The sequence below is a fragment of the Pungitius pungitius genome, chromosome 13 (genome assembly GCF_949316345.1).
Source record: "Pungitius pungitius chromosome 13, fPunPun2.1, whole genome shotgun sequence".
Taxonomy (NCBI): domain Eukaryota; kingdom Metazoa; phylum Chordata; class Actinopteri; order Perciformes; family Gasterosteidae; genus Pungitius; species Pungitius pungitius.
The window spans coordinates 3,527,223-3,551,523 of NC_084912.1; the positions used below are offsets into that span (position 1 = coordinate 3,527,223).

Genomic DNA, 24,301 nt, shown 5'->3' on the forward strand with positions numbered 1-24,301 from the left:
AGTTAGAGACAGGGAAGTTGGAGATGCAGAAGTTAGCGGACGCCGTGGCACCTGGAACACGTGTGTGTGTGTGTGTGTGTGTGTGTGTGTGTGTGTGTGTGTGTGTGTGTGTGTGTACAAGAGCTCAACAACCCGCAGTAACTTAAGGAGCACGTCTACTCGACCAAGAGCTTCGATTAAAGAACTTTGCAGCCGAACGAGTCCCAAAAGGAGAGAAGGAGGAGCTGGCGATCCAGAGAGCCTGGATACCTTTCAGCCGTTGCCATGCCAACGCATCAAAAGGCGGTTTGTGTGTATGTGTATATGTGTGTGTGTGTGTGTGTGTGTGCTGTAGTGGTTTCTGTGGCAATTTGCCCGATCTATAGCCCAGTGTAGCCCCGCAATTTGTTAAAAGGAGGTGTATGGCACAGCGGGTGCCACTGTGTGTGTGTGTGTGTGTGTGTGTGTGTGTGTGTGTGTGTGTGTGTGTGTGACACACACTCACACACACATGCCATTTATTACTAAATCCCACTGGCCCCGTGGGGCAGAGATTCTTGTTATAGAAATGTTGGAACAGCGTCAACAGTTTATTTCAAAAGCTATCATTGACTGAAGATTCTCTCGCTCCTTTGAGGGTTATCGCTTTAATGTTACTTTATGTTTTTTAACATATCCATGCAGTCAGAGCAGCTCACATTGTTATTTCATAGTGGTTGTAATTTAACTTGGTGGATACTCAAGTGATTTTTTTCCATATCTTCAAAGGGAACTTTCACCAATTTCCGTGTGTGTTTCCCATTAACTCTGTAAACTCACAAAGTAAATTCCCCAGTGCCAGATACCCGACACGACAAATACAGACGCACAACCTCTGCACTCTCTCCATGTATTGTACCGTCCATCCATCCATCTTCTGTAACATTCTGTACATCTGCAGGCTCACTTGATTGTTCCCATGCAACACACACACACAGACACACACACACGCACGCACAGCAGGGAGCAGCGTGGCTCAGATCCTCCATAGATCCGGACACTGAGACCCCCCCCACGATGGACGCTGGCGCTCTGCCTGCAGGACTCGGGACCGTGAGGGGCTGGCGGCTCCCGCCTCAGCTTTTATTCCTCAGCCTTTCTCTACCGTCTTCATTTCTCCTGCCTTCCCCTTTTTAAAAAAAAAAAACTAGTCTCAGAGTTTCAGCTCATTTCTTGTTGTTGTGTATTTTAAGAGACGGATCTGAACAGAACATCCTTCACCGGCTGAACATCACATTTCATCATAATAAGAAACCCACTAAGTGATCCACATCCACTAGAACTTTAAATCACTTCACTGTTGGAGATACTGTAAAGTTTCACTGTGTCTTTGATGTTTGACAATCACTGATTACCATTTAAGTCAAAGGAATTACTTCTGTTTTTTTATAAAAGTTTGATCTCATCCAATGGGATGACAGTTTAGTTTCATTATGGACGTTGTTTTATTTCTCAGCAGTTGAAGGCCCTTTTTCCAAGAAGGACAAACATTTTAATTTCTTCTTTCAACAAAACCAAATAGCTGCTGGTTCCAGATCTGATTCTTCTGGGCTTGAACGCTGGAGACTCTTTTGGTTCATATTCATAACCTTGGTTTCTATCTACTTTGAATCCTCGATTCAGCGTTTCTCCACCGCTCTCTGCTGGAAAAGGGTTACAAGTGCAGGATATCAGTCATTTTCCCATTCAATAAACCCAGGACAAATGCAGGGGATCACGTTAGATATAATTGGGTATTTCATTTGCCAAATCATTTGAATGTTATTAACAAGTATTACGTGTTGTTATTGATCCTTTTCTTCAGAATCAAAACGTTTGACAGAGCAACAGACGAATGACGACCAGCGGCCCCCCCCCAGCAGAGGTCGCTGCTGGATCACCAACGAGAACATGCAAGAGAGCAGGAACTAACTGAGATACACAGGTATTACATAGATATATTAAAAATGAAATGGCAAATATAATCCATGGGGTGTAATCTATTATTTTTATCAATCACATTCTCGTTGGTTCTGCCAAAGTCCAAACCTGAAACGTGGACATTTCTTCTCACACGGTGACTCCTGGCCTCCTTCTCATCGGACATGGAGAGTTGAGCGAGTTCGGCAGGTCGGGCCACTTGTTCCCATCGGCCTCGCGTTATTTTGACCATCAGGACAAATGTCCCAGAAGCACTGGAGAGGGGTACCTAGGGTCATGTTCACAACAACAGGAGTATTTGACATTATCACGGAGCTTGAGACAAACCTTTGTGATTAAGGCCATCACGCCTTTAACGTGTCTGACTGCTAACTCACTAAATGATGCCTCACATTTAATGAGGTGTGAAATTACAGGTTACTCCAAAAAAAAAAAAGTAGTAAAAGCAATTGCACAACATTTCCCTTGTGAAATGCTATTTCTTTATTATGTAACATTTTTGGCAATATTGAATGTTAGCAGGCTGATGTAAGACGTGGAAATGCTAACTGGTAGCATGTTAATGATTTAGCATTCTGACATGCATATTTATGCATTCATTTCTAGTATTCTAAGTATTCTGTTAACCCCAAACGTAGCATTCTATCATTTATTTTTTTAATTAAATCTTTCTGGGTTTTGGGTCGTGTGGAGAAAGTGATCAGAAGTGTGTCTGTGGCAACGTTCACAGGCCTCCTCGACCGGAGGGTTTGGGATTATGTGAATCCGGGGCCCTTGTGACATAACCATAAGACACAGACAGATGAACGCGAAATTCAGACGAACTCGTTGACCCCGAGTCGCCCCTCCGCCGCTGGAGTAAAGCGACCGCTGATAACGGGTCTCTCTCTCTCTCTCTCTCTCTCTCTCTCTCACACGCCGCCGTGACGCCGTTATTTCATCAGTCAGATAACCACGGATGCCTGATTATTTTAAGACCAGCTGAGCCCGAGGTTAACACAATCTGTGTGTGTGTGTGTGTGTGTGTGTCAATGCGCCTCAGATAAGGACAAGAAAAGGTTTCAACACACTGTGAGCTTGTATGTAAATGGATGTTAGATAACACACTCATGTCTGGGAGAGCTGGAAGGGGAAACGTTGGGGGCTGCAGGGGGAGGTCGTGGGAGGGGGGGGGGGGGGGGTCAATACTTTCTAAACCCTCCTATGAATTATTGCTGCGCGCTACCACTGCACAGCTGTCCCTCCGTAAGGGACACCCTGGCAGCTCGACCACACTGGGCTGTTGTCCTTGTTAGGTCCTGTTCCCTGCTTCTTCTTTTTTTTTTTTTTTGTGTGTTTCATGGCTATTTGCTCACCGGTTCGGGAACTGGACACTGAGTCTAAAATAAAGATGAATTGATTGATTCCCTGTGCGGTTTCAAAGTGCATGTGTGGGTAGGGCTGACCTCGTTTCCCCACAGCGCTCTCGGGGTGTGCCAGGCCTCTGCGGCGTTGGCTTAGCGGCGGCTCACCTCGGGCACGCTGGGACGACGTGACTGATAGCGACGATTTTGACTGTTAACTTTATCGACTGCAAAAAAAAAAAAAAAAAGCAAACAAGCATTTAAAACCCCCATTTCCCCCCCCCCCCACTGAACTGTTGGACGTTGAAGTGTCCGCCTGACGAGAAATGGTTTGTGCTCAACACCTCCACCGGTCACCTGACCTCTTTGGAGCCAGAGGTTCCTGATAATCCGGGCACGCACGGGGTGGGGGGGGGGGGGGGGGGGCCCTCGGGCGTCACACCCGACACCAGAACAGAGCCTTTGAGATTAGATGAGTCAGCAAATGTGATGACATGATGTTTCGCAAACGTTTTATGAGACATGTGTCCTGCTGCGTTATACACAGGTACGAACGGCTGTATGAGCAGTGGTAGTGGTTCCCCCCCCCCCCCCCATGACGTCACCCTCTTGGTATGTGGACTGTTGTCCTGAAGTCTCGTCACAGAGGTGTGTCCCCGCGGGGTGAATGAAGTCCGCCTGTGGCCCAGATTCTTCGGAGTCATCTTTCAACTGAATCACACCCGTAGAGCTCATGAAATAGAGGAGGTCATTATTTTATTACGGTGGATGCGGCCAAAGGAAGCGCTCAGCACACAACAATTGAGACATGGGAGGTGTTTCATCTGTATTTTATTGCAATTTGACAGGCAACAAGTAAAGAAAAGAATGCGTTTAATGTTTGTTCCTCCGGCCAACCCCTCCTCACGCATGCACGAGCAGAACAAAACAATGACATCGCCTTTCATCCCAATGCTCAATTCAAATAGCATTTTCTCAATCAGGACCTTCATAGAGCTGCTACGTACCCCTCCACCTCTCCATCACTGCCTGGTCTTCGCAGATTCACAGATTCATCTTGACTTGAGATCAAATAAAGATGACATTAAATATTTTTCTTCATATTAGACTCTGCTCTGCTGAACATACGTTGAGTGCTGTCAACATAATTGGAGAAATCTAAGTCACGCAAGAGCTGTGAGCCAATCACGGTGCCCGATAGCCTCTCCCGAGCCCCTTCGTCTGCAGGGGGTCGTTCGTTTGCTTACTGAACAGTCACTTTGCCAACTGCCAGCGCGTCTGCCACGGGGGCCAAACGCCGCCACGAGGGGCCAAACGCCGCCACGAGGGGCCAAACGCCGCCACGAGGGGCCAAACGCCACCACTCTGTGTGGAACCCAAACCCTTCTGTTGTCTTCAGATCCGTCCAGACGGGCAGCAATAATATGCAAATCTTCATCTAGTGTATTTACTTTTTCCCAGTGTTTGTATTTCCGATTTAGCAATATGTACCCAAGCGGCGCTGGTGAGCCAGTAAAGGTCACTGAATCTGGATTGCAAAATAGCAAATAGGGAATGAAATTAAATTAAGGAAGCTTCAGAGCAAGGCAGAAAGTGCTTTTGTTATTTGTAAAGGTAATTTTAGATTTGATAGTATGATAGATACCAATGATGTCATGATGACATGTCTTTACTTGCTGTTTACTTACATACGTACACATTTGTATATATATGAACACTGCATGACCGTAAGAGCTTATCCACCAAAGTCAATATTATAAACTTATTTTTGAATGTTGAAAAACAAACAGTATAACTGAGTATCTCACTTTGATGATACCTATAAAGTAGGCTATTTTTATAAAACCTATTTATAAACAATATTCTCTTTTTTTCATTTCATTCAGTTTTCATTCATTAATAAAAGGAACACTGAATTCTTCAGTCAATTTGGTTGCAAATTATGCTGAATGAAGACAATTTTTAAAGGCATTCTTCAGATGCAATCCTGAGGCCTCGTCGGATTTTGTAACCCACAGACAGGTCGGCTGTTTTCGTGGACATGCGAAAGTGGCATGTTTGAAGCTTTGAGTCCAACCCAGAGGCACATTGCAGAGGGGGAAACCTTGGGAAGAGCTTTACATTACCTGAAAATTTCCAAAGATTTGAAAGCAGTGCTGATTCAAAGGAAACCACTCCAAGGCAAGGCCGCGAAATCATAAGGGTTCATGAAGAAAAAAAGAATAAGGGATGGAAACCAATCAACCAGAAGTTAGACCTACCTAAGATGACTTTTATTGTATTATTATTATTTCACTATATTTTAGGCCATTAAATAATCCAAAGAAAATCACAAGAATGTTCAAAAAAAGTTATTTATTTTAGGAACTATCAAAAGCATCTTTTTCCTGCGTCAGTCTGCTTTGAGCAAAGTCACCGGGACAGAAATAATCCTGCTGTGAGCCGGAGAAGCCCAGCCACGGAGAGCCAGAGGGCCTCATGCAGCACAGTGAAGGTCATCTCCGGCACCAGCAGGGGTCCACCGTGCTTCTCAAATCGCAGCTGAGGCAACAGCCTTGAGGTATCCCAACTATGAGGCCCATGCGAGCGACACTCCCCCTTCTCCTCCCCTCCCCACCCCCCCTTCCCCTATCAGCCGGCCCCCCGGCAGGCCAGGCCCGGTCCGTGCCGATTGGCTGGCAGTGGATTCCACGAGCCGCTCTCATTGGCTGCTCGGGGGAGCCATATGACAGCGGTATGCAAAATGCTCTCTATGTGGCAGTTGAAATCCCCGAGCGGTGAGCAGCACCAGAGCACTGTGAGGCAGAGGCAGCCGGGCCGAGGCAGCAAGAGAAAAGGGAGGCGTGACGACAGAATGACATTTCAGTAAAACACTGCCACCAGTCAGAAGGGACAGAAAAACTTCCCCCTTGGAGTTTATTTCTCTATTCGATGAGTGCCGCAAGGTAAGGATGAGAAAGGTTTTTGTTTTGTGTCTTGTTGTGTGTCAATGTGGCAACAACGAAAACGGGTCTTTAAAAGTTTTTAAAAGCTGATTGATTTAGATTACAGAGAATAGTTTAGATTTAATCTGCATTGTGAAGGAGCAATGAAATGGCAACTTTACACGGGAATAGAAATGGCAAAGTTGTGGAATTTGGGTCTAAGTGTCCAGTTGCATCTGAATAAGCACAGAAACACGGCTTTTTTTAAAATCAGAAAAGTCAAGTCACCGTTCTAAACCCTCCCCCCCCTCTCTCTCCCTCTCTCTCTCTCTCCCTCTCTCTCTCTCTCTCTCAAACGGCCAACTCCCTCCCTCCCTCCATCTCACACCACCTCCCCTCGTTTCTCCTCCTCCCTCCCTCCCTCCCTCCCTCCCTCCCTCAGCCTGCTCAGGTCCTTCAGCCCATCAACAATGCCTGGCCCCGTGATGCCCATGGACGTGGCCATGAGATTCTACCTCAGCCACTCCCCGCCCCCCCTCCGAGGCTTCTTCGGCTCCTGCGAAGAGCTTCAGAGGTCCAGGAGCCGGGTCAACCAGTCCGCCGCCCGCAGCCACAAGCAGAGGCACTACAAGCCCCTGCGGCCGTGTCTCAGCACCCTGCAGAGGGCCGCGGACGGCGGCGACGGCGTGGGCTGGAGCGGCGGCAAGGGCGGCAAGAAGAAGGTGGTGTTCGCAGACACCAAGGGCATGTCCCTCACCGCCATCCACGTCTTCTCCAAGTTCGACGACGAGCCGTATCACGGCAACAGCAGCGGCGGCATCGGCGAGGAGCTGCAGTTCGACATGGCGGACCTGGAAACAGCCACGAGGGACCTCAGGATCGGCTCGACGCGCAGCCTGGCGCTGGACTTTGAGCAGCCCTCGGCCGACTACCTGGACTTCCGGAACCGCCTGATCCAGAACTCGGTGTGCCTGGAGAGCTGCTCGCTGCAGGAGCGCTCGCTGACCGGCACGGTCAAGGTGCGGAACACGGGGTTCGAGAAGTCGGTGCAGCTGCGCGCCACCTTCGACTCGTGGGTCAGCTTCGCCGACGTGGAATGCACCTTCATGAACAACATCTACAGCTGCCAGGACACTGACACCTTTGCGTTCGTCCTGGAGCTGCCCGTCCGCATCCCGCCGCAGAACCGCGTGGAGTTCTGCATCTGCTTCCGATCCCAGGGTCAGACCTTCTGGGACAACAACGACGGCAGGAACTACGTCCTGAAGCGCGGCGGGTGCGGCGGGGAGGACTCGAACGCTCGCGCGGCCCCGTCTTCCGTTGAGCAGAAGCAGGCGCCGGGGCACAAACACGGGGGCGTGAAGGTTCTGGAGATGGAGTTTGACCAGTTCGGCAGTCCACGTATGTGTAGCGGACTGTTTCCTGGTTGGCAGAGCTGGGGCCAGGTCGATGACGCCGTGCCTTATTGGTGAAAGCGTCAGGCTTGTTTGCTGAAAAGGCCTTTTGGGAAACCAGCTGTGGGTGCGGCTGGTTCTCAGCCAGGGACGAAACTCGAGCCAAGAACCTCTGGTCTGTGACGTGGTCGTTTTGGCCTGAGAGACGAAGACGAAGTCAATGGGGGAAATTTGTTTGTAATTTTTCACATTCTGCTCTTCTGTAAGATATTAATGTGCCTTCTCAGAGTGCCCTCCCACTAAAATACAGACAATTTTGTACAGCCCACTACAAGTGTTGAGCCGCTTTCTAAAGGCCCCGCTGTAATGGTTAAATATGCACTGATTGCGATGTCCCTGTAAATGTGATGTCTGTGAACTCAAGACGTGGAAATGGTGATGCTGATCGAGTCCTTCATGTTGAAGGGAAAGTACAGGGAGTGCATGGCAATACAAAACGCTTCTCTACTAAAAACTAAATCGATTAGTTTCTAATGAAAGTTGCACACTAACATTTTTCACTTCAAACAACCGATTCAAATGGCCTTCAAATGTTGAGTCATGCAACTCTTTCTTTCCCTTCATGCAAATTGCACGTGTCTGATGAAAAATGTTTGGAAGATGTAAGTTCGAGGTTTTCTCGAGGAACTGTGGTATCAGAAAAGAGACGCTGCGTGGTTTTTGGTTGTCTCTGACAAAAGGAGGACGCTTTGTGATTTTTGGATGGTTCAAGTATGTCAAGATGAAAGAAATGAAGACGAATGTTTAAAGAAGTGCAATTATGTGATGAGTGTACAGTATGTGTGGCTGCGAGTGAGATTCTCCTCTTTTGAAACAGGGTTTTCTCGACATGAAGAAAAGTCTTTTCCCCAGTATTTGGTTTCACTTGAAGGTGTGTGTGACGTATTTCCCCTGCAGAAATTAATTTTTATATATTTGCGCTAGAAATTACTTCTGACCCTTTTTTGTCATGGATGTTTCGGTGGGTTTTTGTCCGTGTGATGACATAGATGAACTTTCCAGGTGATTTGTGAAAGTGCTTTCATGTGTAATAACATTTAATATGCAAATAAAAGTAAAAAAGTAAAAACATTTTCTTCTTTTCATTATTTGTTGATCATTTTTTTTCATAAGGCCTTTCCCAATGGACATGGGACCAACACATAAAAGCAGAATTAGTAGTATATTACTCATTAGTGGTCATCTGTCCAAATTTTTCAGATGAAACCAAGTTTAAAAAATGTAATAAATCACAAATTCGTCAGACAAACCAATGTGACCAATCATCAGCTGGTCAGCTTAGATCGATGCACGCCTGCATGCAGCAGTCAGCCATGCAGAGCCATTTGCAATCATTACACCCTCAAACTTCATAGACTCCCTTTAACAACAAACACATTGCAAAGCCCTCGATTTATTGGATATTTGGAATGAAGATGAGAGCAGCGGTTCCACAGCGGTCTTTTCAATGGTGCACGGCGCTGTGCAGGGATTCCAAGTGAGCAGGAAGAAAGCTCTCTCCCTTCCTGTGGCATGCACAAAGGAAAGGCCCTCAGGCCGGAGTAGGATGACCCCTCTTAAGCTTTAAAAATCCCTGTTTTATTACTTTTAACTCTTTGACTACAGGCATAACTTTCTGTATGAACGACATACATCGCTAACATTCAAGTATTTAACTGTCAATGCATCACTCGGTTTGGATCTCAGGGGGAGGTGAGTCGTTCCGACAGTTCTAACTGTGGTTTTTGATTTGTGGAAGATGGAAAAGCTGATCCATGGTCAACCGAATTCTCCACCTGCTGGCTCATACATTCCTTTAATACTTTTTGTGTTCATTTCCTGATAAATCACTGAAACTAGCCCGCGATCCCTGCGACCCCCTCCGCCCTGATGGTGTACGCTACCTTCGCGTAGGCACGCCGCGGCATTCACTGTCTTCCCCCCCAAAAGGTACATGTGGATCACAGTCCAGTCAAACATTCATTTAGACCGGGATGACTGGAGCATAATGTTCCAACGTGAATAAAAGGACAGAAACTGGCCTTGGAGCGTTCGTGAGGTCACAAAAACAAACCCACCTCCGTGTGATGTTGAGTTGACCTCAGCTACTCCGACTAATTTAAGCCAAATTTGCTGTTTTTATTTCTTTTTATTATTTAAAAAAAAGGTGAAATGAAGTTTGGGCCACCACAAAGAATTGCATAAAAGCCATAGAAAAATGTGGAGACCTTTGACCTTTCACCCTTGCTGTGATTGGTCAGTAACATGGAAGATGGAACAGAAAAGAGTATTTTGTATTTTGATCCAGGTGCAACAAATGGGAATAAAAGTGAAACATGGTGCTAAATGTGGATTTTTAATCAATGATTATGGTACAATACGAATATGAAACAATTTTTTATACTATGAAGAACATAAACACGTGTGTGTGTGTGTTTTGTTGGTCACGTTTCTGTCCCTTTTGACAATGTGTGTGTTTTGTTGGTCCAAACAAGGTCACGTTTCTGTCCCTTTTGACAATGTGTGTGTGTGTGTGTGTGTGTGTTTATAATGCATGTTTAATGTTGTCTCAGTTGAAAGGTCATTTGGGAGCTCTTTCTGTGGCACGTGACCAGAGAGATAAGCCGTCGGGGGAGAAGGTATTTTAGTGTGTTTATGTATTGCGGTGTGTTTGATTGGTGGAATTGATCGTCCCGTATCGATCCCGAGGGGCCCATCGAGGGTCCCAGCAGGTGCAAACTAAACTTCTTCATGACACCGTTTTTGAAAGTAAATGAACTATTTCTGTCGAACAAGCATTTTAGGATTTTGGTTTTCACTGATTGGAAGTACTTTTGAATGGTGGATGTTCTGAATCCATTCTCCAATGGTAAAGCAACACTAAAAACGATTCTCTTCACCTCCACTGTATTATAACATCTCCTGTTGCTCTGATTTTTAATACTAATTGGGCAAAAGACGGCATGGTAACAGGACATGTTAGAAGTAGCGGAGGCACAAGGAGCATCTCAGAAACACAGATCTGTGCAGGAGAGAATCCAGCCTCTCGAGGAGAGGGTGGGGGGGGGGGGGGGGTGGGGGTGAAGCGCTGGTTAACCGGGATGGGAATAGCCGAAAACTCTCGCTTAATGCAACCGTCTGTCAGTCCGACAAGTTGAGAGGGAGGGAGAGTTTGTGCGTGAGAGAGACACATGGAGCTACACAAGGAGGGCGTGTGAGCCAGAATTACACACACACACACATGCGCGTGGTCCCAGGACCTGCACACGATTTCCTCTCGCTGAAACTTAACAACGGCCCTGATTCTGTCATTATCGGGAAATGCCCTGAATCTTTTTGCTTTTGAGAGGGTCCTGAGGTCCTGAAGCAGCTCTTGTGTGGGGGATCCTGTTAGCAGGGCTGCGTGCGGTCGGTGGTGTCGGCCCGCAAACAGCATATTTGGGCACAACGCCTCGTTTCAGGTACTAGATTAGCTCCAAAATGCTACATGTACCGCAGAAGATATTTCAGAGCGGCATCTGGGAAACAAGGCCTGCGCCACATTCACGATGTCACACATGACATGAGCGTCCCCGGAGGACTCCTCCTCCTCCTGCTGCCTGCAGGTGTAAACATGGTGTCATGCGCTTGAGCCTCGCGCTACCTCATCGACGTTTACTCCTTTGTGTGTGTTTTGTGCGCCGGAGGATTGTTGCCCAGCAGCCCGCCGCTCGGGCTGAGAGCTTCTGTGTAAAAGTGCAGTTGCGTAACACAGCAAAAAAGAGTTGTTTAATGGCGTATTGTTGCTCATGCAGATGGCTGCTGTGGGAGCTGAAGTCAGCAGCACTCTATTTAATGGAATAGAACCGCTGCCGGTCATGCAGGGATGTGGGTACCATTTATTCATCAACAAGCTGCACTCTTTTGCCACTGATAAAAGCACCGAGATCCTGGGGGGAAACATTTTTGCACCCGAGCAGATTTTTCTCCTCATTCCTCCCGCGTCCAGGTGTCGCGTTTGTTTGACGTTAAACACTAGGGAGCTGTAGATAATGCTCCATTTTTAAGGTCGCAAGTGTGTTTTACAACAGACAGAAATTGTGGCTTTGTGTGTGTGTATGTGTGTGTGTGTTTGTGTCATGTGAGCGGCTTGTGCGTCATCGTGTGTATTCGCGAGCGGTGATACTGGCGGAGACTTAAAGGTCAAACAGCATGGAAATATTTACTCCACTGACCCCCAAGACGCAGGAGGTCATCTTCTTCAGTGGCAAAAATATGGCCAGCCACTCTAAACGTCCTGTTTAAAAAACTATATTAATATTTCTCCATGTGGAAGTCCAGTTCCTACAGATCACATCCACTTTAAATTGACTCTGGACTTTATACTCTGACTAAAAGCAGGGTATACGTTGGATTCTCTGTAATCAAATGTCTAGTTCCTTTAAAAGTGCACTAAGTAATACACAAATTAACCAAAGGCCGAGAATATGGATGGATTGCCATGATATTTTGTGCCGATATCAATGGTGGCCCAAGCGTCCTGTACTTTACTTTATGACAAAAATACCTGTAAAAAGGTTCCTTTCCACCGGTAACAGAAGCAGACGGGCAGCATCCAATGGGTGAGCATTGGACACGTCTGCACAGCACTAAAGCTGTTAAAGCTAATTAGAGCCAAATCACATTAGGAGAGGGGGGGGGGGGGGGGGGGTTCCAGCCAGAAACAAACGGCGGCCCCCGACAGCCTGAGCGCAGCCTTAAAAAAAAGTGACCAATAATAAAAGTCAGCTGTGAAGGAGAATGGGTGGAGGTGTTGTAGATAATGAGCTTTTCCCGTTTACAAATCACACTTCAGTTCAAAGTTCAGTGTTTCTCTCAGGTCTTATCGGTTGAAGGTCAGCGTAAAGGTCACCAGAGCTGCTCCAGTTTAAAGCCCCCCCCACCCCCCCCACCCCCATTCAGAAACAGCAGGCAAAAGGTAAAACTGATAAGAGACGCAGCCCCCCCCCTGAGATTGAGAAATGCATTAAATTTAAAAAGTAACCAAGTGCGTTAAACCCAACTTAAGTGTGTAGTTGCAGTTTTGAGGCTCTGCTACTGTTAGTATTTCAAATTGTGAGTGTTGGCCTGTAAACAAACAGTGTTTGTAAATGCACATACTGTATATTTTATTTCTAAATATGTTCTGCATTGAAGAGATACGGTCGCTTCGCTCTGTCCTTTGGTCATGTGATCACCTTTGGGAACGAGGTGCAGCTGTCCCTGCACGGAGCGGCGTGCTGCTTCAACTGCGACGCCACCAACCACGGCGGGTCCACGCGGGGGGAGCGTGCTCTGCTGGTGGTTGTGGGGGGGGGGGGGGGGGGGTGGTGCTCAGGTTCAAGCAAAAGTTGCAGAGACACAGAGGGGGGAAGACGGACACTGAAGAGCCTTTCAGAGTCCTGACCTCCACTGGACCTCGTGCGACTCCGGACCCGAACGGGTCGACGGGCGCAACAAAGGCCGCTTGTTCTCTGGGATGCTCGGACGCACAGGTGTGTCCTCGCTTTGCAGCAGGAGGTCACGGTCTGTCACCGGGCCCAATTTGGAACATTTTCATTATTAAACTACAGTGTAGCGATGATTTACTACATTTTTAACTTTCTGTTCACTAAACTCACCATATATAACCTAAATATATATATATATATATATATATATATATATATATATACAGTATATAGCCTCTGACAACCAGGATCAGGCTCCTTGTGTTTCTCTCTCTTAGAGGGAATGTTAATAAGGGTCTCGTTGTGTCTGCTGTCAGAGAAATGTGAAGAGGGGGGGTGGGGGGGGGGTCTGAAAGGGTCCGGCATCCACGTGAGTCTTTCTGAATACACAAAGGGACAAAGAGAGCAGAAGACTCATCAAACCACATTGGCAGCCGCGCACACGAAAACCTCCGCTAACAAGCTATAAACACGTCGCATCACACACACACACACACACACAGTAAATAATCTGCACGTACGCTCACCAAGGCAGAAAAAAAAGGGAAAGCACGCAAGCACAGACGAGGGGAGGGCCGTTTTCTCTCAGGGTCTTTACGTCCATGCACTCGACAAAAATAGAAACACACACACACACAGAGAGAGAGAGAAAATAAGCAAGTCATTCGACGTCCCTTTTCCTTTGTTCTGCGCTAAAGAGGCCGCCGGCCTGCCGGAGACGTAAATCCTCTAATCCTCTAATCAGGATGTTTTTCATCTTCACACCTAAAACCCCCGACTGAGTGACGGGAGGAACAAGACTGTTATATACTGTAATATGATCAACCCCATTTGAGAGCTTTATTCATTGTATTGCTTTGGGTTAAAAAAAGACAAACTTTAAAATAATAATAAAAGAGTTGCATTTCCTCAAATAGGTCTTATGGATTTCAAAGTCACAAGGTGATTAAACCCATCAGGCCTCTCAGATGATAACATCGACCGGCGGGTTCATGTCGGGTGGGTGTGAGATATGGATGGAAGCTTTAACAGAACACGTGAGCTGCATGTTGGCTAAAGGTCAAATAGTGTGTATAGCATTGCCGAGAGGTGGGGGGTGGGGGGCGGGGGGGGGGATCGGGTGTCGGAGAGCTGGAGAGGAGATCAAAGAGCGTCAGAGAGGTGCGAGAAGACTGGCAGAAAAAAAGAGAGATGAGTAAAAGGAAATATGAAAAAGGTTGAACAAAGGTGAGACAGGGGGAAGAAAACAAATGAAGGTTTGGGATGAGAAAGGTACCGAGGGAAAGGGCTGGAGCCAAATCCTCAGCTTACTGTGAATCAGAGGCCAGAGAGAGAGAGAGAGAGAGAGAGAGAGAGAGAGAGAGAGAGAGAGAGAGAGAGGGAGGGAGAGAGAGAGAGAGAGAGAGGGAGAGAGAGAGAGAGGGAGAGAGAGAGAAGGCCAACAGGTGGCCAACCTGACCTCTGCATCTCACCCTCCCCACTCCTTATGCAACATTTTAAACAAAGCTCAAAGCCAGTGTCTCCTCATTAAAACCCACGTTCTGGAACCTCGTGGCTCAAGTTGGAACAGAATCCACCTCTCAACAATTTAAAGGTGAGATCCCCGGATGCGCCGTCGTAAAAATACCGTTGGAGTTTAGTCAGCCGACTTCCCGGGAGGCCGAAACGGCCAAAAAACCCGTACCGCGTCATCCACGACGTCGGTTTCCATAGCGACGCGAGTGACTCACGGACAGTGTCGGCTCGGCAGGTCGAGACCCATAGTTTGCGTGAGTTTCCCAGCTCCGCGTTCGGCGACTCATTCAGAGGATGAAAGCACGTCTCGGGTCGATGGAGACGTCGTCTCAGTGAATGAAATACTACACATTGGGTTTGAAAATGATTCATTTGAGGGCATTTGTTCGAAACGTACAATGTTTATTTCCAATAAGTATTCAAGGCTGAAACCAATCACGTCTGAAACGTAGAAGAACACTTTCAGGACGTTTTTTTCTATATTGATGCTTCTGTATGAATGTTGCAATAAAAGCTTTCTTGCACAATGCAAAAAGCTTGATGCATTGCTTTAGATGGACTTGGTTGTGATTTTGAAGAGGAGAACTGGTCTGAAGGAAGGAAACCCGTCGACATTTTAACGGATCCATTGTGTTCTTTATGTTTTTGTGTGTGTGTTTTTATGGATTTTGGATTATTGTCCTCATGTGTCTGGAGGACCTTTCTGTTACGAAGGAGGCTCCCGCACCGCCTCCCTCTCGCCATCGGAGGGAGCCCTCTCCCGAGTACTAACTGGTTTCGAACTCCATCTCCCATCATGCTTCACACCTGGGACTGATTCCACAACACCACTGATGACACACACACCTGCACCTCATTGACACACACACCTGCACCTCATTGACACACACACAAGAGCCACTGACACCCACACACTCACTGCGAAGTCTTGATTCTGCCCCGGCTGTCATTTCTGAGCGTTTTCTCCTTGTCTTGATCCCTGTTTATTGACCCCGGACCGTACTGCCGATTGCTCTCTGCCTGCCCCGACCCCTGCCTGCCCGCTGACTACGATCCTGTCTGCTCTACGTTGCCCTGTCTGCTGTCATTGACTCTGCCTGTCTGATGCTCTAATAAAAACCTGCGAATGGATCCCTCCGAATCCGGCGTCTCCTTACAGAAGACTTCGCCACTCACCGATCCAGCAGGCCTCGTACACCTGTCTTCGGAGCTCTCCGCTCAAGCCACCCAGCTGGCCCAGCACCACCATCAGCTACAGCGTCTGACCACCCTCACCGAGGAACTAGTGCACGCACTAAACGGGCTACGGGTATCAGCAGACGCCACGCCACCGAATCCTCCTCCCAATGCCTCCCCAGCGACCGTAAACCATTCTGTTAATCCTCGTCTGGCTCTTCCGGAAAAGTTTGATGGCACTGCTGTAAAATGTAGAGGCTTTCTTCACCAATGCACACTCTTCGTCGACCAACAACCCTCGATGTATCCAACGGATTCGAGTCGGATAGCTTTCATCAGCTCGCTACTCACCGGGAGGGCGTTGGAGTGGGCGACCGCCGTCTGGAGACCCGACGGATCCGCCTTCCCCACGTTCACCAACTTCCTGCTACAGTTCCGCAACGTGTTCGAACACCCCACTGAATACGGGGATGCCGGGGAGCAGCTGCTCGAACTGACCCAGGGGAGGAGAACCGCAGCTGAGTATTCTTTATCTTTCCGCACACTCGCTGCGCAAACCAACTGGGTCGAGGACACACTGAAGACCCTGTTTCGCAAAGGTTTATCTGCCGAACTACAATCGGAGCTGGCCTGTCGGGACGAGGGAAGAGGGTTGGACGAATACATTAACCTGGCCATTCAAATCGACAACTTGATTCGTTCACGGCGTCCTAACCGGTATCCACCCCGGCTCACACGGGAGACCTCCGCCACACCTGAACCCATGCAACTAGGCGTCACTCGCCTCACTCAGGAGGAACGTGAACGCCGCTTGCAGAAACATCTGTGTCTCTACTGCGGACAGACCGGACACCTGCGGGCCGCCTGCCCAGTACGTCCTCCTAACGATCCCCAATCGGTGAGTGCGATTCCCAAATCTAGCACACTAAATTCCTGCTTCATTCTACCCATTCGTTTGCTGGTTCGGGGCAAAGTTATCCCAACCACAGCGCTACTGGACTCTGGGGCCGCGGGGAATTTCATGTCACGTGAGTTTGCCACTAACCACCAGTTGAGGTTTAATTCTTGTGGTTCCTCCCTCACAGTGGAGGCGCTAGACGGCCGACCGCTAGGGGAGGGGAGAGTACAACACCTCACCGAAGAGATCAACATGCACGTCGGTGCACTACATTCGGAGAGGATCAAGTTCTATGTTATCCAGGCTCGCAACCACTCTGTGATTTTGGGCCTGCCCTGGCTACGCACCCATAACCCACACATCTCCTGGAGAGAGAATCAGATCACACAATGGGACACTTCATGTCACAACCACTGCCTAACCAGGGTACCCCGTGCACCCCATCACCCTCCAGAACCCGTCAACCCCGGGTCAACAGAACAGAATCTGCCACCCGAATACGCCGACCTCGTTGAGGCCTTCTGCAAGAGGAGGGCTGCTCAACTCCCCGAACATCGTCCAATCGACTGTGCCATAGACCTACTGCCAGGCACCTCTCCCCCCAAGGGGAGAATATTCCCTCTGTCACAACCCGAGTCACAAGCGATGAGGAACTACATCGAGGAGGAATTAGCGAAGGGGTTTCTTCGACCATCAACGTCACCGGCAGCGGCCGGGTTTTTCTTCGTTAAGAAAAAGGATGGATCCCTTCGCCCCTGCATCGATTATCGTGGACTTAATGACATCACTGTCAAGTATCGGTACCCTCTGCCTCTCGTCCCAGCCGCCCTAGAACAACTCCGTCAAGCCCGATACTACACCAAACTAGACCTACGCAACGCATACAACCTGATTCGCATCCGTGAGGGTGACGAGTGGAAGACGGCATTCTCCACCACTAGCGGGCACTACGAATACCTGGTCATGCCGTTCGGCCTAGCGAACAGCCCATCCGTGTTCCAGTCCTTCATGAATGACATCTTCCGTGACATGCTGGAGAAATGGGTCATCGTCTACATCGACGACATACTGGTCTACTCCACCTCCATGGAGGAACACATCCAACATGTCCGACTTGTCCTGGAAAGACTCATTCAACACCAGCTCTATGCCAAAGCAGAGAAATGCGAGTTTCACCAGACCAGAACTGCATTCTTGGGGTATATAATCAGTCAGGAGGGGGTGGCCATGGACGAGAGGAAGGTTACGGCAGTGGCGAACTGGCCAGTGCCCCACACGGTGAAGGAACTGCAACGATTCCTGGGGTTCGCGAATTTCTATCGAAGATTCATCCGAAACTTCAGCACAGTGGCTGCTCCCCTAACCACCCTGACCAAGCGCCACACGCACCGCATCAACTGGTCCCAGGAGGCACAACATGCCTTCGACGAGCTACGGTCACGGTTCACCTCAGCACCCCTCCTGCGACACCCCAACCCCGAGCTCCAATTCATAGTGGAGGTCGACGCCTCCAACACCGGAGTAGGGGCCATTCTCTCCCAGCGTCAAGGCACACCCGCCAGGATGTTCCCATGCGCCTACTTCTCTCGCAAACTAACCCCAGCCGAACGTAACTACGATGTGGGCAATCGTGAGTTACTGGCCATGAAACTGGCACTCGAGGAGTGGCGGCACTGGTTGGAGGGAGCGAACCAGCCATTCATCATTCTAACCGATCACAGGAATCTCGAATACCTTCGCTCCGCTAAACGTTTGGAACCCCGGCAAGCCAGATGGGCCCTCTTCTTCACGAGATTCCAGTTCACGGTAACCTATCGACCAGGCTCCAAGAATACGAAGGCCGACGCCCTCTCTCGCCAGACCGAGGGAGTTCCACCCACTGCAAGGGATAACATTATCCCGGAAAGCTTGCTCGTGGCGCCGGTTCAATGGGACATCATCACGGAGATCGAGCAGCTGAACCTTCGTCAAGCACCTCCCTCCGAATGTCCCGCAAATCTCCTCTTCGTCCCCGAGACGCTACGTTCACGACTCCTCGATCAGGTGCACTCGACCCCAAGCTCCGGACACCCCGGTATCACCGCCACAATTCAGCTCCTCAAGAACCGCTTCTGGTGGCCCACTCTGACTCCTGACACCACCCGACACGTGCAGAACTGCGCAAACTGCGCCACCTCCAAAACCCCCAGACAATTACCAGCCGGCCTACTAACACCACTACCCATACCCCAACGACCCTGGTCCCACATTGCCATAGACTTCATCACCGACCTACCCGCATCGCAGGGACATACCACCATCCTCACCATCGTGGACCGATTCTCCAAGGCCTGCCGACTCGTCCCACTACCCAAACTTCCCACAGCACTAGCCACTGCGGAACTGCTCTGCAACCAGGTCTTCCGTTTCTACGGACTACCGGAGGACATAGTGTCAGACCGGGGACCCCAATTCACCTCCAGAGTATGGTCCGCCTTCTTCCAACGCCTCAACGTTAACGTCAGCCTCACCTCCGGTTACCACCCACAATCCAATGGGCAGACTGAGCGTCTGAACCAGGACGTTATCCGTTTCCTCCGCTCATACTGCCAGCGACAACAGACGGAGTGGAGCAGATATCTATTCTGGGCCGAATACGCCCAGAATTCGCTGGTCAAACCCGCCACGGGCATCACCCCGTTCCAATGCGTCTTGGGCTTTCAGCCACCGCTATTCCCGTGGTCAGGGGAGCCCACTAACCTACCATCCGTTACAGAGTGGTTGCAGAGAAGCGAGGAGACTTGGAACCAGGCCCACACTCACCTCCTCCACGCCGTTAGACGCCAGGAAGGTCAGGCCAACCGTCGCCGTCGTCCTGGTCCCCAGTACAGTCCCGGAGAGTGGGTCTGGCTCTCCACCAAAGACCTCCGACTTCGACTCCCATGTCGCAAGCTCAGCCCCAGGTATGAGGGTCCATTTCAAATTAAGAAGCAAATTACCCCTGTATCCTTTCGATTAGACCTACCCGCCAACTACCGTATTTCCCCTACATTCCATGTCTCCCTGCTAAAACCTGCCGATGGCCCGAGAGGAGCGCGGGAGGAGAGATCCACGTCACAACCTCCCCCCGCCATCCTGGTCGACGGCGAGGAGGCTTACCGTGTGCATGAGCTGCTCGACTCCAGACGCCGGGGCAAGACCCTCCAATATCTGGTGGACTGGGAGGGGTTCGGTCCGGAGGAGCGATCCTGGGCCGATGCTAAGGACATCCTTGGCCCCACACTCACGGAGGAGTTTCATCGCGCACACCCGGAGAAGCCGGCCCCTCGTCCCCGCGGAAGACCTCGGCGCCGCGTACCTCTTCGCGTCAGGAGCCGCTCACAGGGGGGGGGCTCTGTTACGAAGGAGGCTCCCGCACCGCCTCCCTCTCGCCATCGGAGGGACCCCTCTCCCGAGTACTAACTGGTTTCGAACTCCATCTCCCATCATGCTTCACACCTGGGACTGATTCCACAACACCACTGATGACACACACACCTGCACCTCATTGACACACACACCTGCACCTCATTGACACACACACAAGAGCCACTGACACCCACACACTCACTGCGAAGTCTTGATTCTGCCCCGGCTGTCATTTCTGAGCGTTTTCTCCTTGTCTTGATCCCTGTTTATTGACCCCGGACCGTACTGCCGATTGCTCTCTGCCTGCCCCGACCCCTGCCTGCCCGCTGACTACGATCCTGTCTGCTCTACGTTGCCCTGTCTGCTGTCATTGACTCTGCCTGTCTGATGCTCTAATAAAAACCTGCGAATGGATCCCTCCAAATCCGGCGTCTCCTTACACTTTCTAATCAGCAAAACAAAATATTAAACCAGTCAATATAAGACAACTCCAGATTATCCAGACCCAATAGCTGGAAGTTTCATTCACAATGTTGACATTTGCAATCTACATAAAGCTTTTTCTTTTTGCATGTGTACGAATGTTGTTTAACATGGACAATGATTAATCATAAGTGGCTTTAGCTAAAAGGCACATAATCATTTTGTGTTTTTTAACTAGGGCAAAAGTAGACACATAAACCCTTAATTGTGTGGATTATCTAAAAAGTCCTACAGTAGAAAAAAACAAGAATGATGTGAAAAGAGTGAAATAAAGATACAGATATTTACTTTGTTAACAGGATTTCAAGAGTCTCATTTGAACAGTTTGAACAGAGGAATATCAGGGACATGTACACGCTCTACACACGATCACTTAGTAACACCGACTATCAGAACGTATTATCCAACGCTGACACCACATTCACCACCCAAGCCCCCAGGAGAGAGTACGTGCGGATTGAGCCGTGTGAAGTTTGTATCGAGTCCTCGCCTGATCTCGACCTGCCACATCCTGTCACATCCTGCTCGTCTTCCCACTGCAACGACAACAAAAAAACAAAAGAATTGCACAAGTTTGTTTGGGTGACGCAACTGCGAACCAGCAGTTAAAGGGCGGAGCCGACGGTGTGTCGCGCAGCGTCGAGGGGGAAGCGCGAGAAACAGCGTGCACACACTTTGCTTCATGGGAAATTAAACCACAGACGCAGCTTCCTGTTTCTGGAGGAGGAAACAGAGAAACGCGCCGCCGCCATCACATGGGAGGTCAACCGAGGCCTCCTCCCGCACCGACTGGAGCGAGAGGCCCGAGTCTACGGATGCTGAGTCAAGCCTCCATGAGATGTTCATCTCTCCGGAGCTCTTTGTGGGTAAACAGTAATATAAACGTATAACGTATCTCCTTTCTTCGTTTGTCACCACTTCATGAATGTTGGCCATGTCAATGAGGCCTAGCCAGGAAACGCTTCACCCCCCCCCCCCCCTCCCCTCCTCCTCCCCTCCCTGGCCCCTGGTTTCCGTGGTTACAGCAGTTTATTTTCAGCCTGCGGCACCTCTCAGTGCTCCTCTGTGAAAGGTTGAGGTGACAGATATCGACTGTTGGTCCTGCAGGGAATGCGGACGCCAGCGCGTCCGGCGAGGAATGTCGCACATATAGACGACGAGGACAGAACCGGACTGGACCTGCTCTCTGGCTTTGAGTCACAATTTCAGATCAACCTGTTCGTGTTGTAGTGATTTCTAATGTCTTATAGGTCGGGTTTTTTATAGGTCAATGCAAGATAATTATGAAATGTGAGAAATGGAGAGAATGTGCAATATCTTGATCTCTGACGCGGTGAGGTGTGGTCAGCGGGAGGGAAGTGATGAAAGTTCAGACACCACGTTAGTCGTTTTTAGCAGCACGTCCTCTTGCTCTGAAAAAAGTTTAGTATGAAATACAGGTGAAACTCGAAAAATTTGAATATTCTGCAAAAGCTCATTACTTTCAGTAATTCAGCTTAAAAGGTGAAACTAATATCTTACATGGACTCATTACATGCAAAGTGAGATATTTACACTTTGCATGTAATGAGTCCATATAATATATTAGTTTCCTCTAAAAGGCCAAATGCTCTGATTGTTACAGATATGTTCTTTCTCAGTCATTTTGTTTTCTTCCTCATTTTCTTATGCCATTTTTTTTTACTGCAGTAAGTAAGTTATTTGAAGATAATTGTTTATCATGAGGAAAACCGCCAAAAGTTATGGACTGAAAAACCAGGTGGCATCACTGTAAGGAACCAAGGTCGGAGGTTTGGAAACCTTTTAATTGTTTCAAAACAATGATGAAAATGGGAAACCAAGTCTGCTGTGTGGAATCTATGGTGTAAATGTGTCCCTCACCACTTTGGGTGGGGGGGGGGGGGGTGGGTGCTTTTCCATTGCACGTTACGTCATGTTCGGTGCCGGATGTTTGGCGTCTACTGTGGTTTATAAGCAGGGAGATGTCACAGATGTCAGATGACACAGACATTACATTTAAACAATCAGGTTAATGGTGTCCCCTTATGGACAGACCAGAAACTATGTTTGGCTGGAGAATTTAGAGGGGGGGGGGGGGGGGATAATCAGCTTGAGCTGTGTCGTCTGCTCCAAAAGCTGTCCAAAGAGGGGATTATTTTCTTCGCGGGGGGGGGGGGGGGGGGGGGATGCTGCGTAGCGACACAACGGGAGCCTCGCCTGTACGAGCCGCCTGAGACGTCCACGCGGCCTGGATCATCATCTGCTGGTTGATTCGGGGAGCTGGTAATGACCGAGCTTTACTCACGAAACAACATTAGGTCGCCCCCCCCCCCCCCCCCCCCCCTCTGGGGCTTCTGTCACAACTAGGTCACCCTCCTGCATAATCCTCTGCCCGACTGTGAGCTATTTCGAGAGAACATAACGGATGAGGATATGGAAAAGAGGAGGGGCAGAGACTCTATGAGGATGAAGCTTTGGGGAGAGGCAAAATAACAACAACAAAATAGGAAAAAAAAGTCTGCTTGTGTAACTGTTCTCGCTCTCGCTGCCAAGTCTTTTTTTTTTCTCCCCCACGCCCCAAACCAGGTTGTTGTAGTCTATAAATCTGCTGAGTCAAGCTGTGAAACTCCTCCGGACCGCCAACCAGCTCAGAGTCTGAGGCTTCTTCGCTTCTGCAGCAGAAACTGCAGCTTCTTGGGCCGCCAATGCTTGAGTGTGTGTGTGTGTGTGTGTGTGTGTGTGTGTGTGTGTGTGTGTGTGTGATACCTGCATATCTATCTTCGTCTGGACTAATTTGAGTGTAAAGGAGGTAAGGCATGCCTTATGTGCAAGGCTGTCCTCACAAAGATGTGGATGTGGGTGTGTTTTAAAAGTGTGAAGTTTGAAGGGGAAATTGAAATGGGAACAAACAGGAAAGAATCATATTTTTACATTTTCTTTTCCAAAATGAGACAGAAAATGTGTTGTCAAACCGTCCTAAAGATACGTTCTCTAAGAGTTTCTTTTCATTCACAGCCCTATAACAACATTTGAATTTTCTTAACAAAAAAAATTCTAAAGAAATACTCTCACTGAAGCAATGTTAATGTACTTATTTTTGACAAAATCCATCCATATCATGCAAAGCGTTGTTAAATGCACTTATTCCTGTGATGGAGCTGTGTGAATCAGTGTTTGCAGCAATACGAAGAGACGACCGACTAATGGCCTGTTTTATTTATTTTGGCGGCCACCACTGCACTATGGAGCCAAGAGCGAAGAGAGCAGCCTGCAGAGTGAAGCCGACAGGATGATTTAACCCATGGTATTTATACCCCCTTTTCATATTGGCCCTGGAAGGGAAACCGTCCTTTTTAGGACAAAACTCTTGGCCCTTTGTGCAAGACCAACAGATCCGTGTGCAACTGGAACATTGCAATATGATCCCTTTATTTTAAGATATGAATGAAATGGGAATAAGACCTCAATTTCCCTACGATCTGTATCACTAATTGAGTTAAAACTGATCAATTTATAACATAAATTGTTATCAAATCAGTGAAAACAAACAGTTAAACAGTTGTAATTTTAATTATTAAATGCTTTATATTAATTATTTAAAATGTAAGCGGATACATGTGCATTGCATAGAGAATGAAAGTCTGGCGTATATCAGGTTACCTTTTGTGGAAGTATTGTTTGACAGTTAAGGTCTCATTGAATCATAACGCGGGAGGAATTGTTAAGGTTTCAAATC

General features: G+C 48.6%; 1 protein-coding gene across 1 annotated transcript; it reads left to right on the forward strand.

Annotated features, from left to right (window-relative positions):
* Positions 1-6,005: 6,005 nt before the first annotated feature.
* On the forward strand, positions 6,006-8,727 carry ppp1r3ca (protein phosphatase 1, regulatory subunit 3Ca). Its single transcript, XM_037466297.2, has 2 exons — positions 6,006-6,226; positions 6,648-8,727. The coding sequence occupies exons 1-2, from the start codon at positions 6,213-6,215 to the stop codon at positions 7,675-7,677; spliced, it is 1,044 nt and encodes a 347-aa protein (XP_037322194.2). The 5' UTR covers positions 6,006-6,212; the 3' UTR covers positions 7,678-8,727.
* Positions 8,728-24,301: the final 15,574 nt, after the last annotated feature.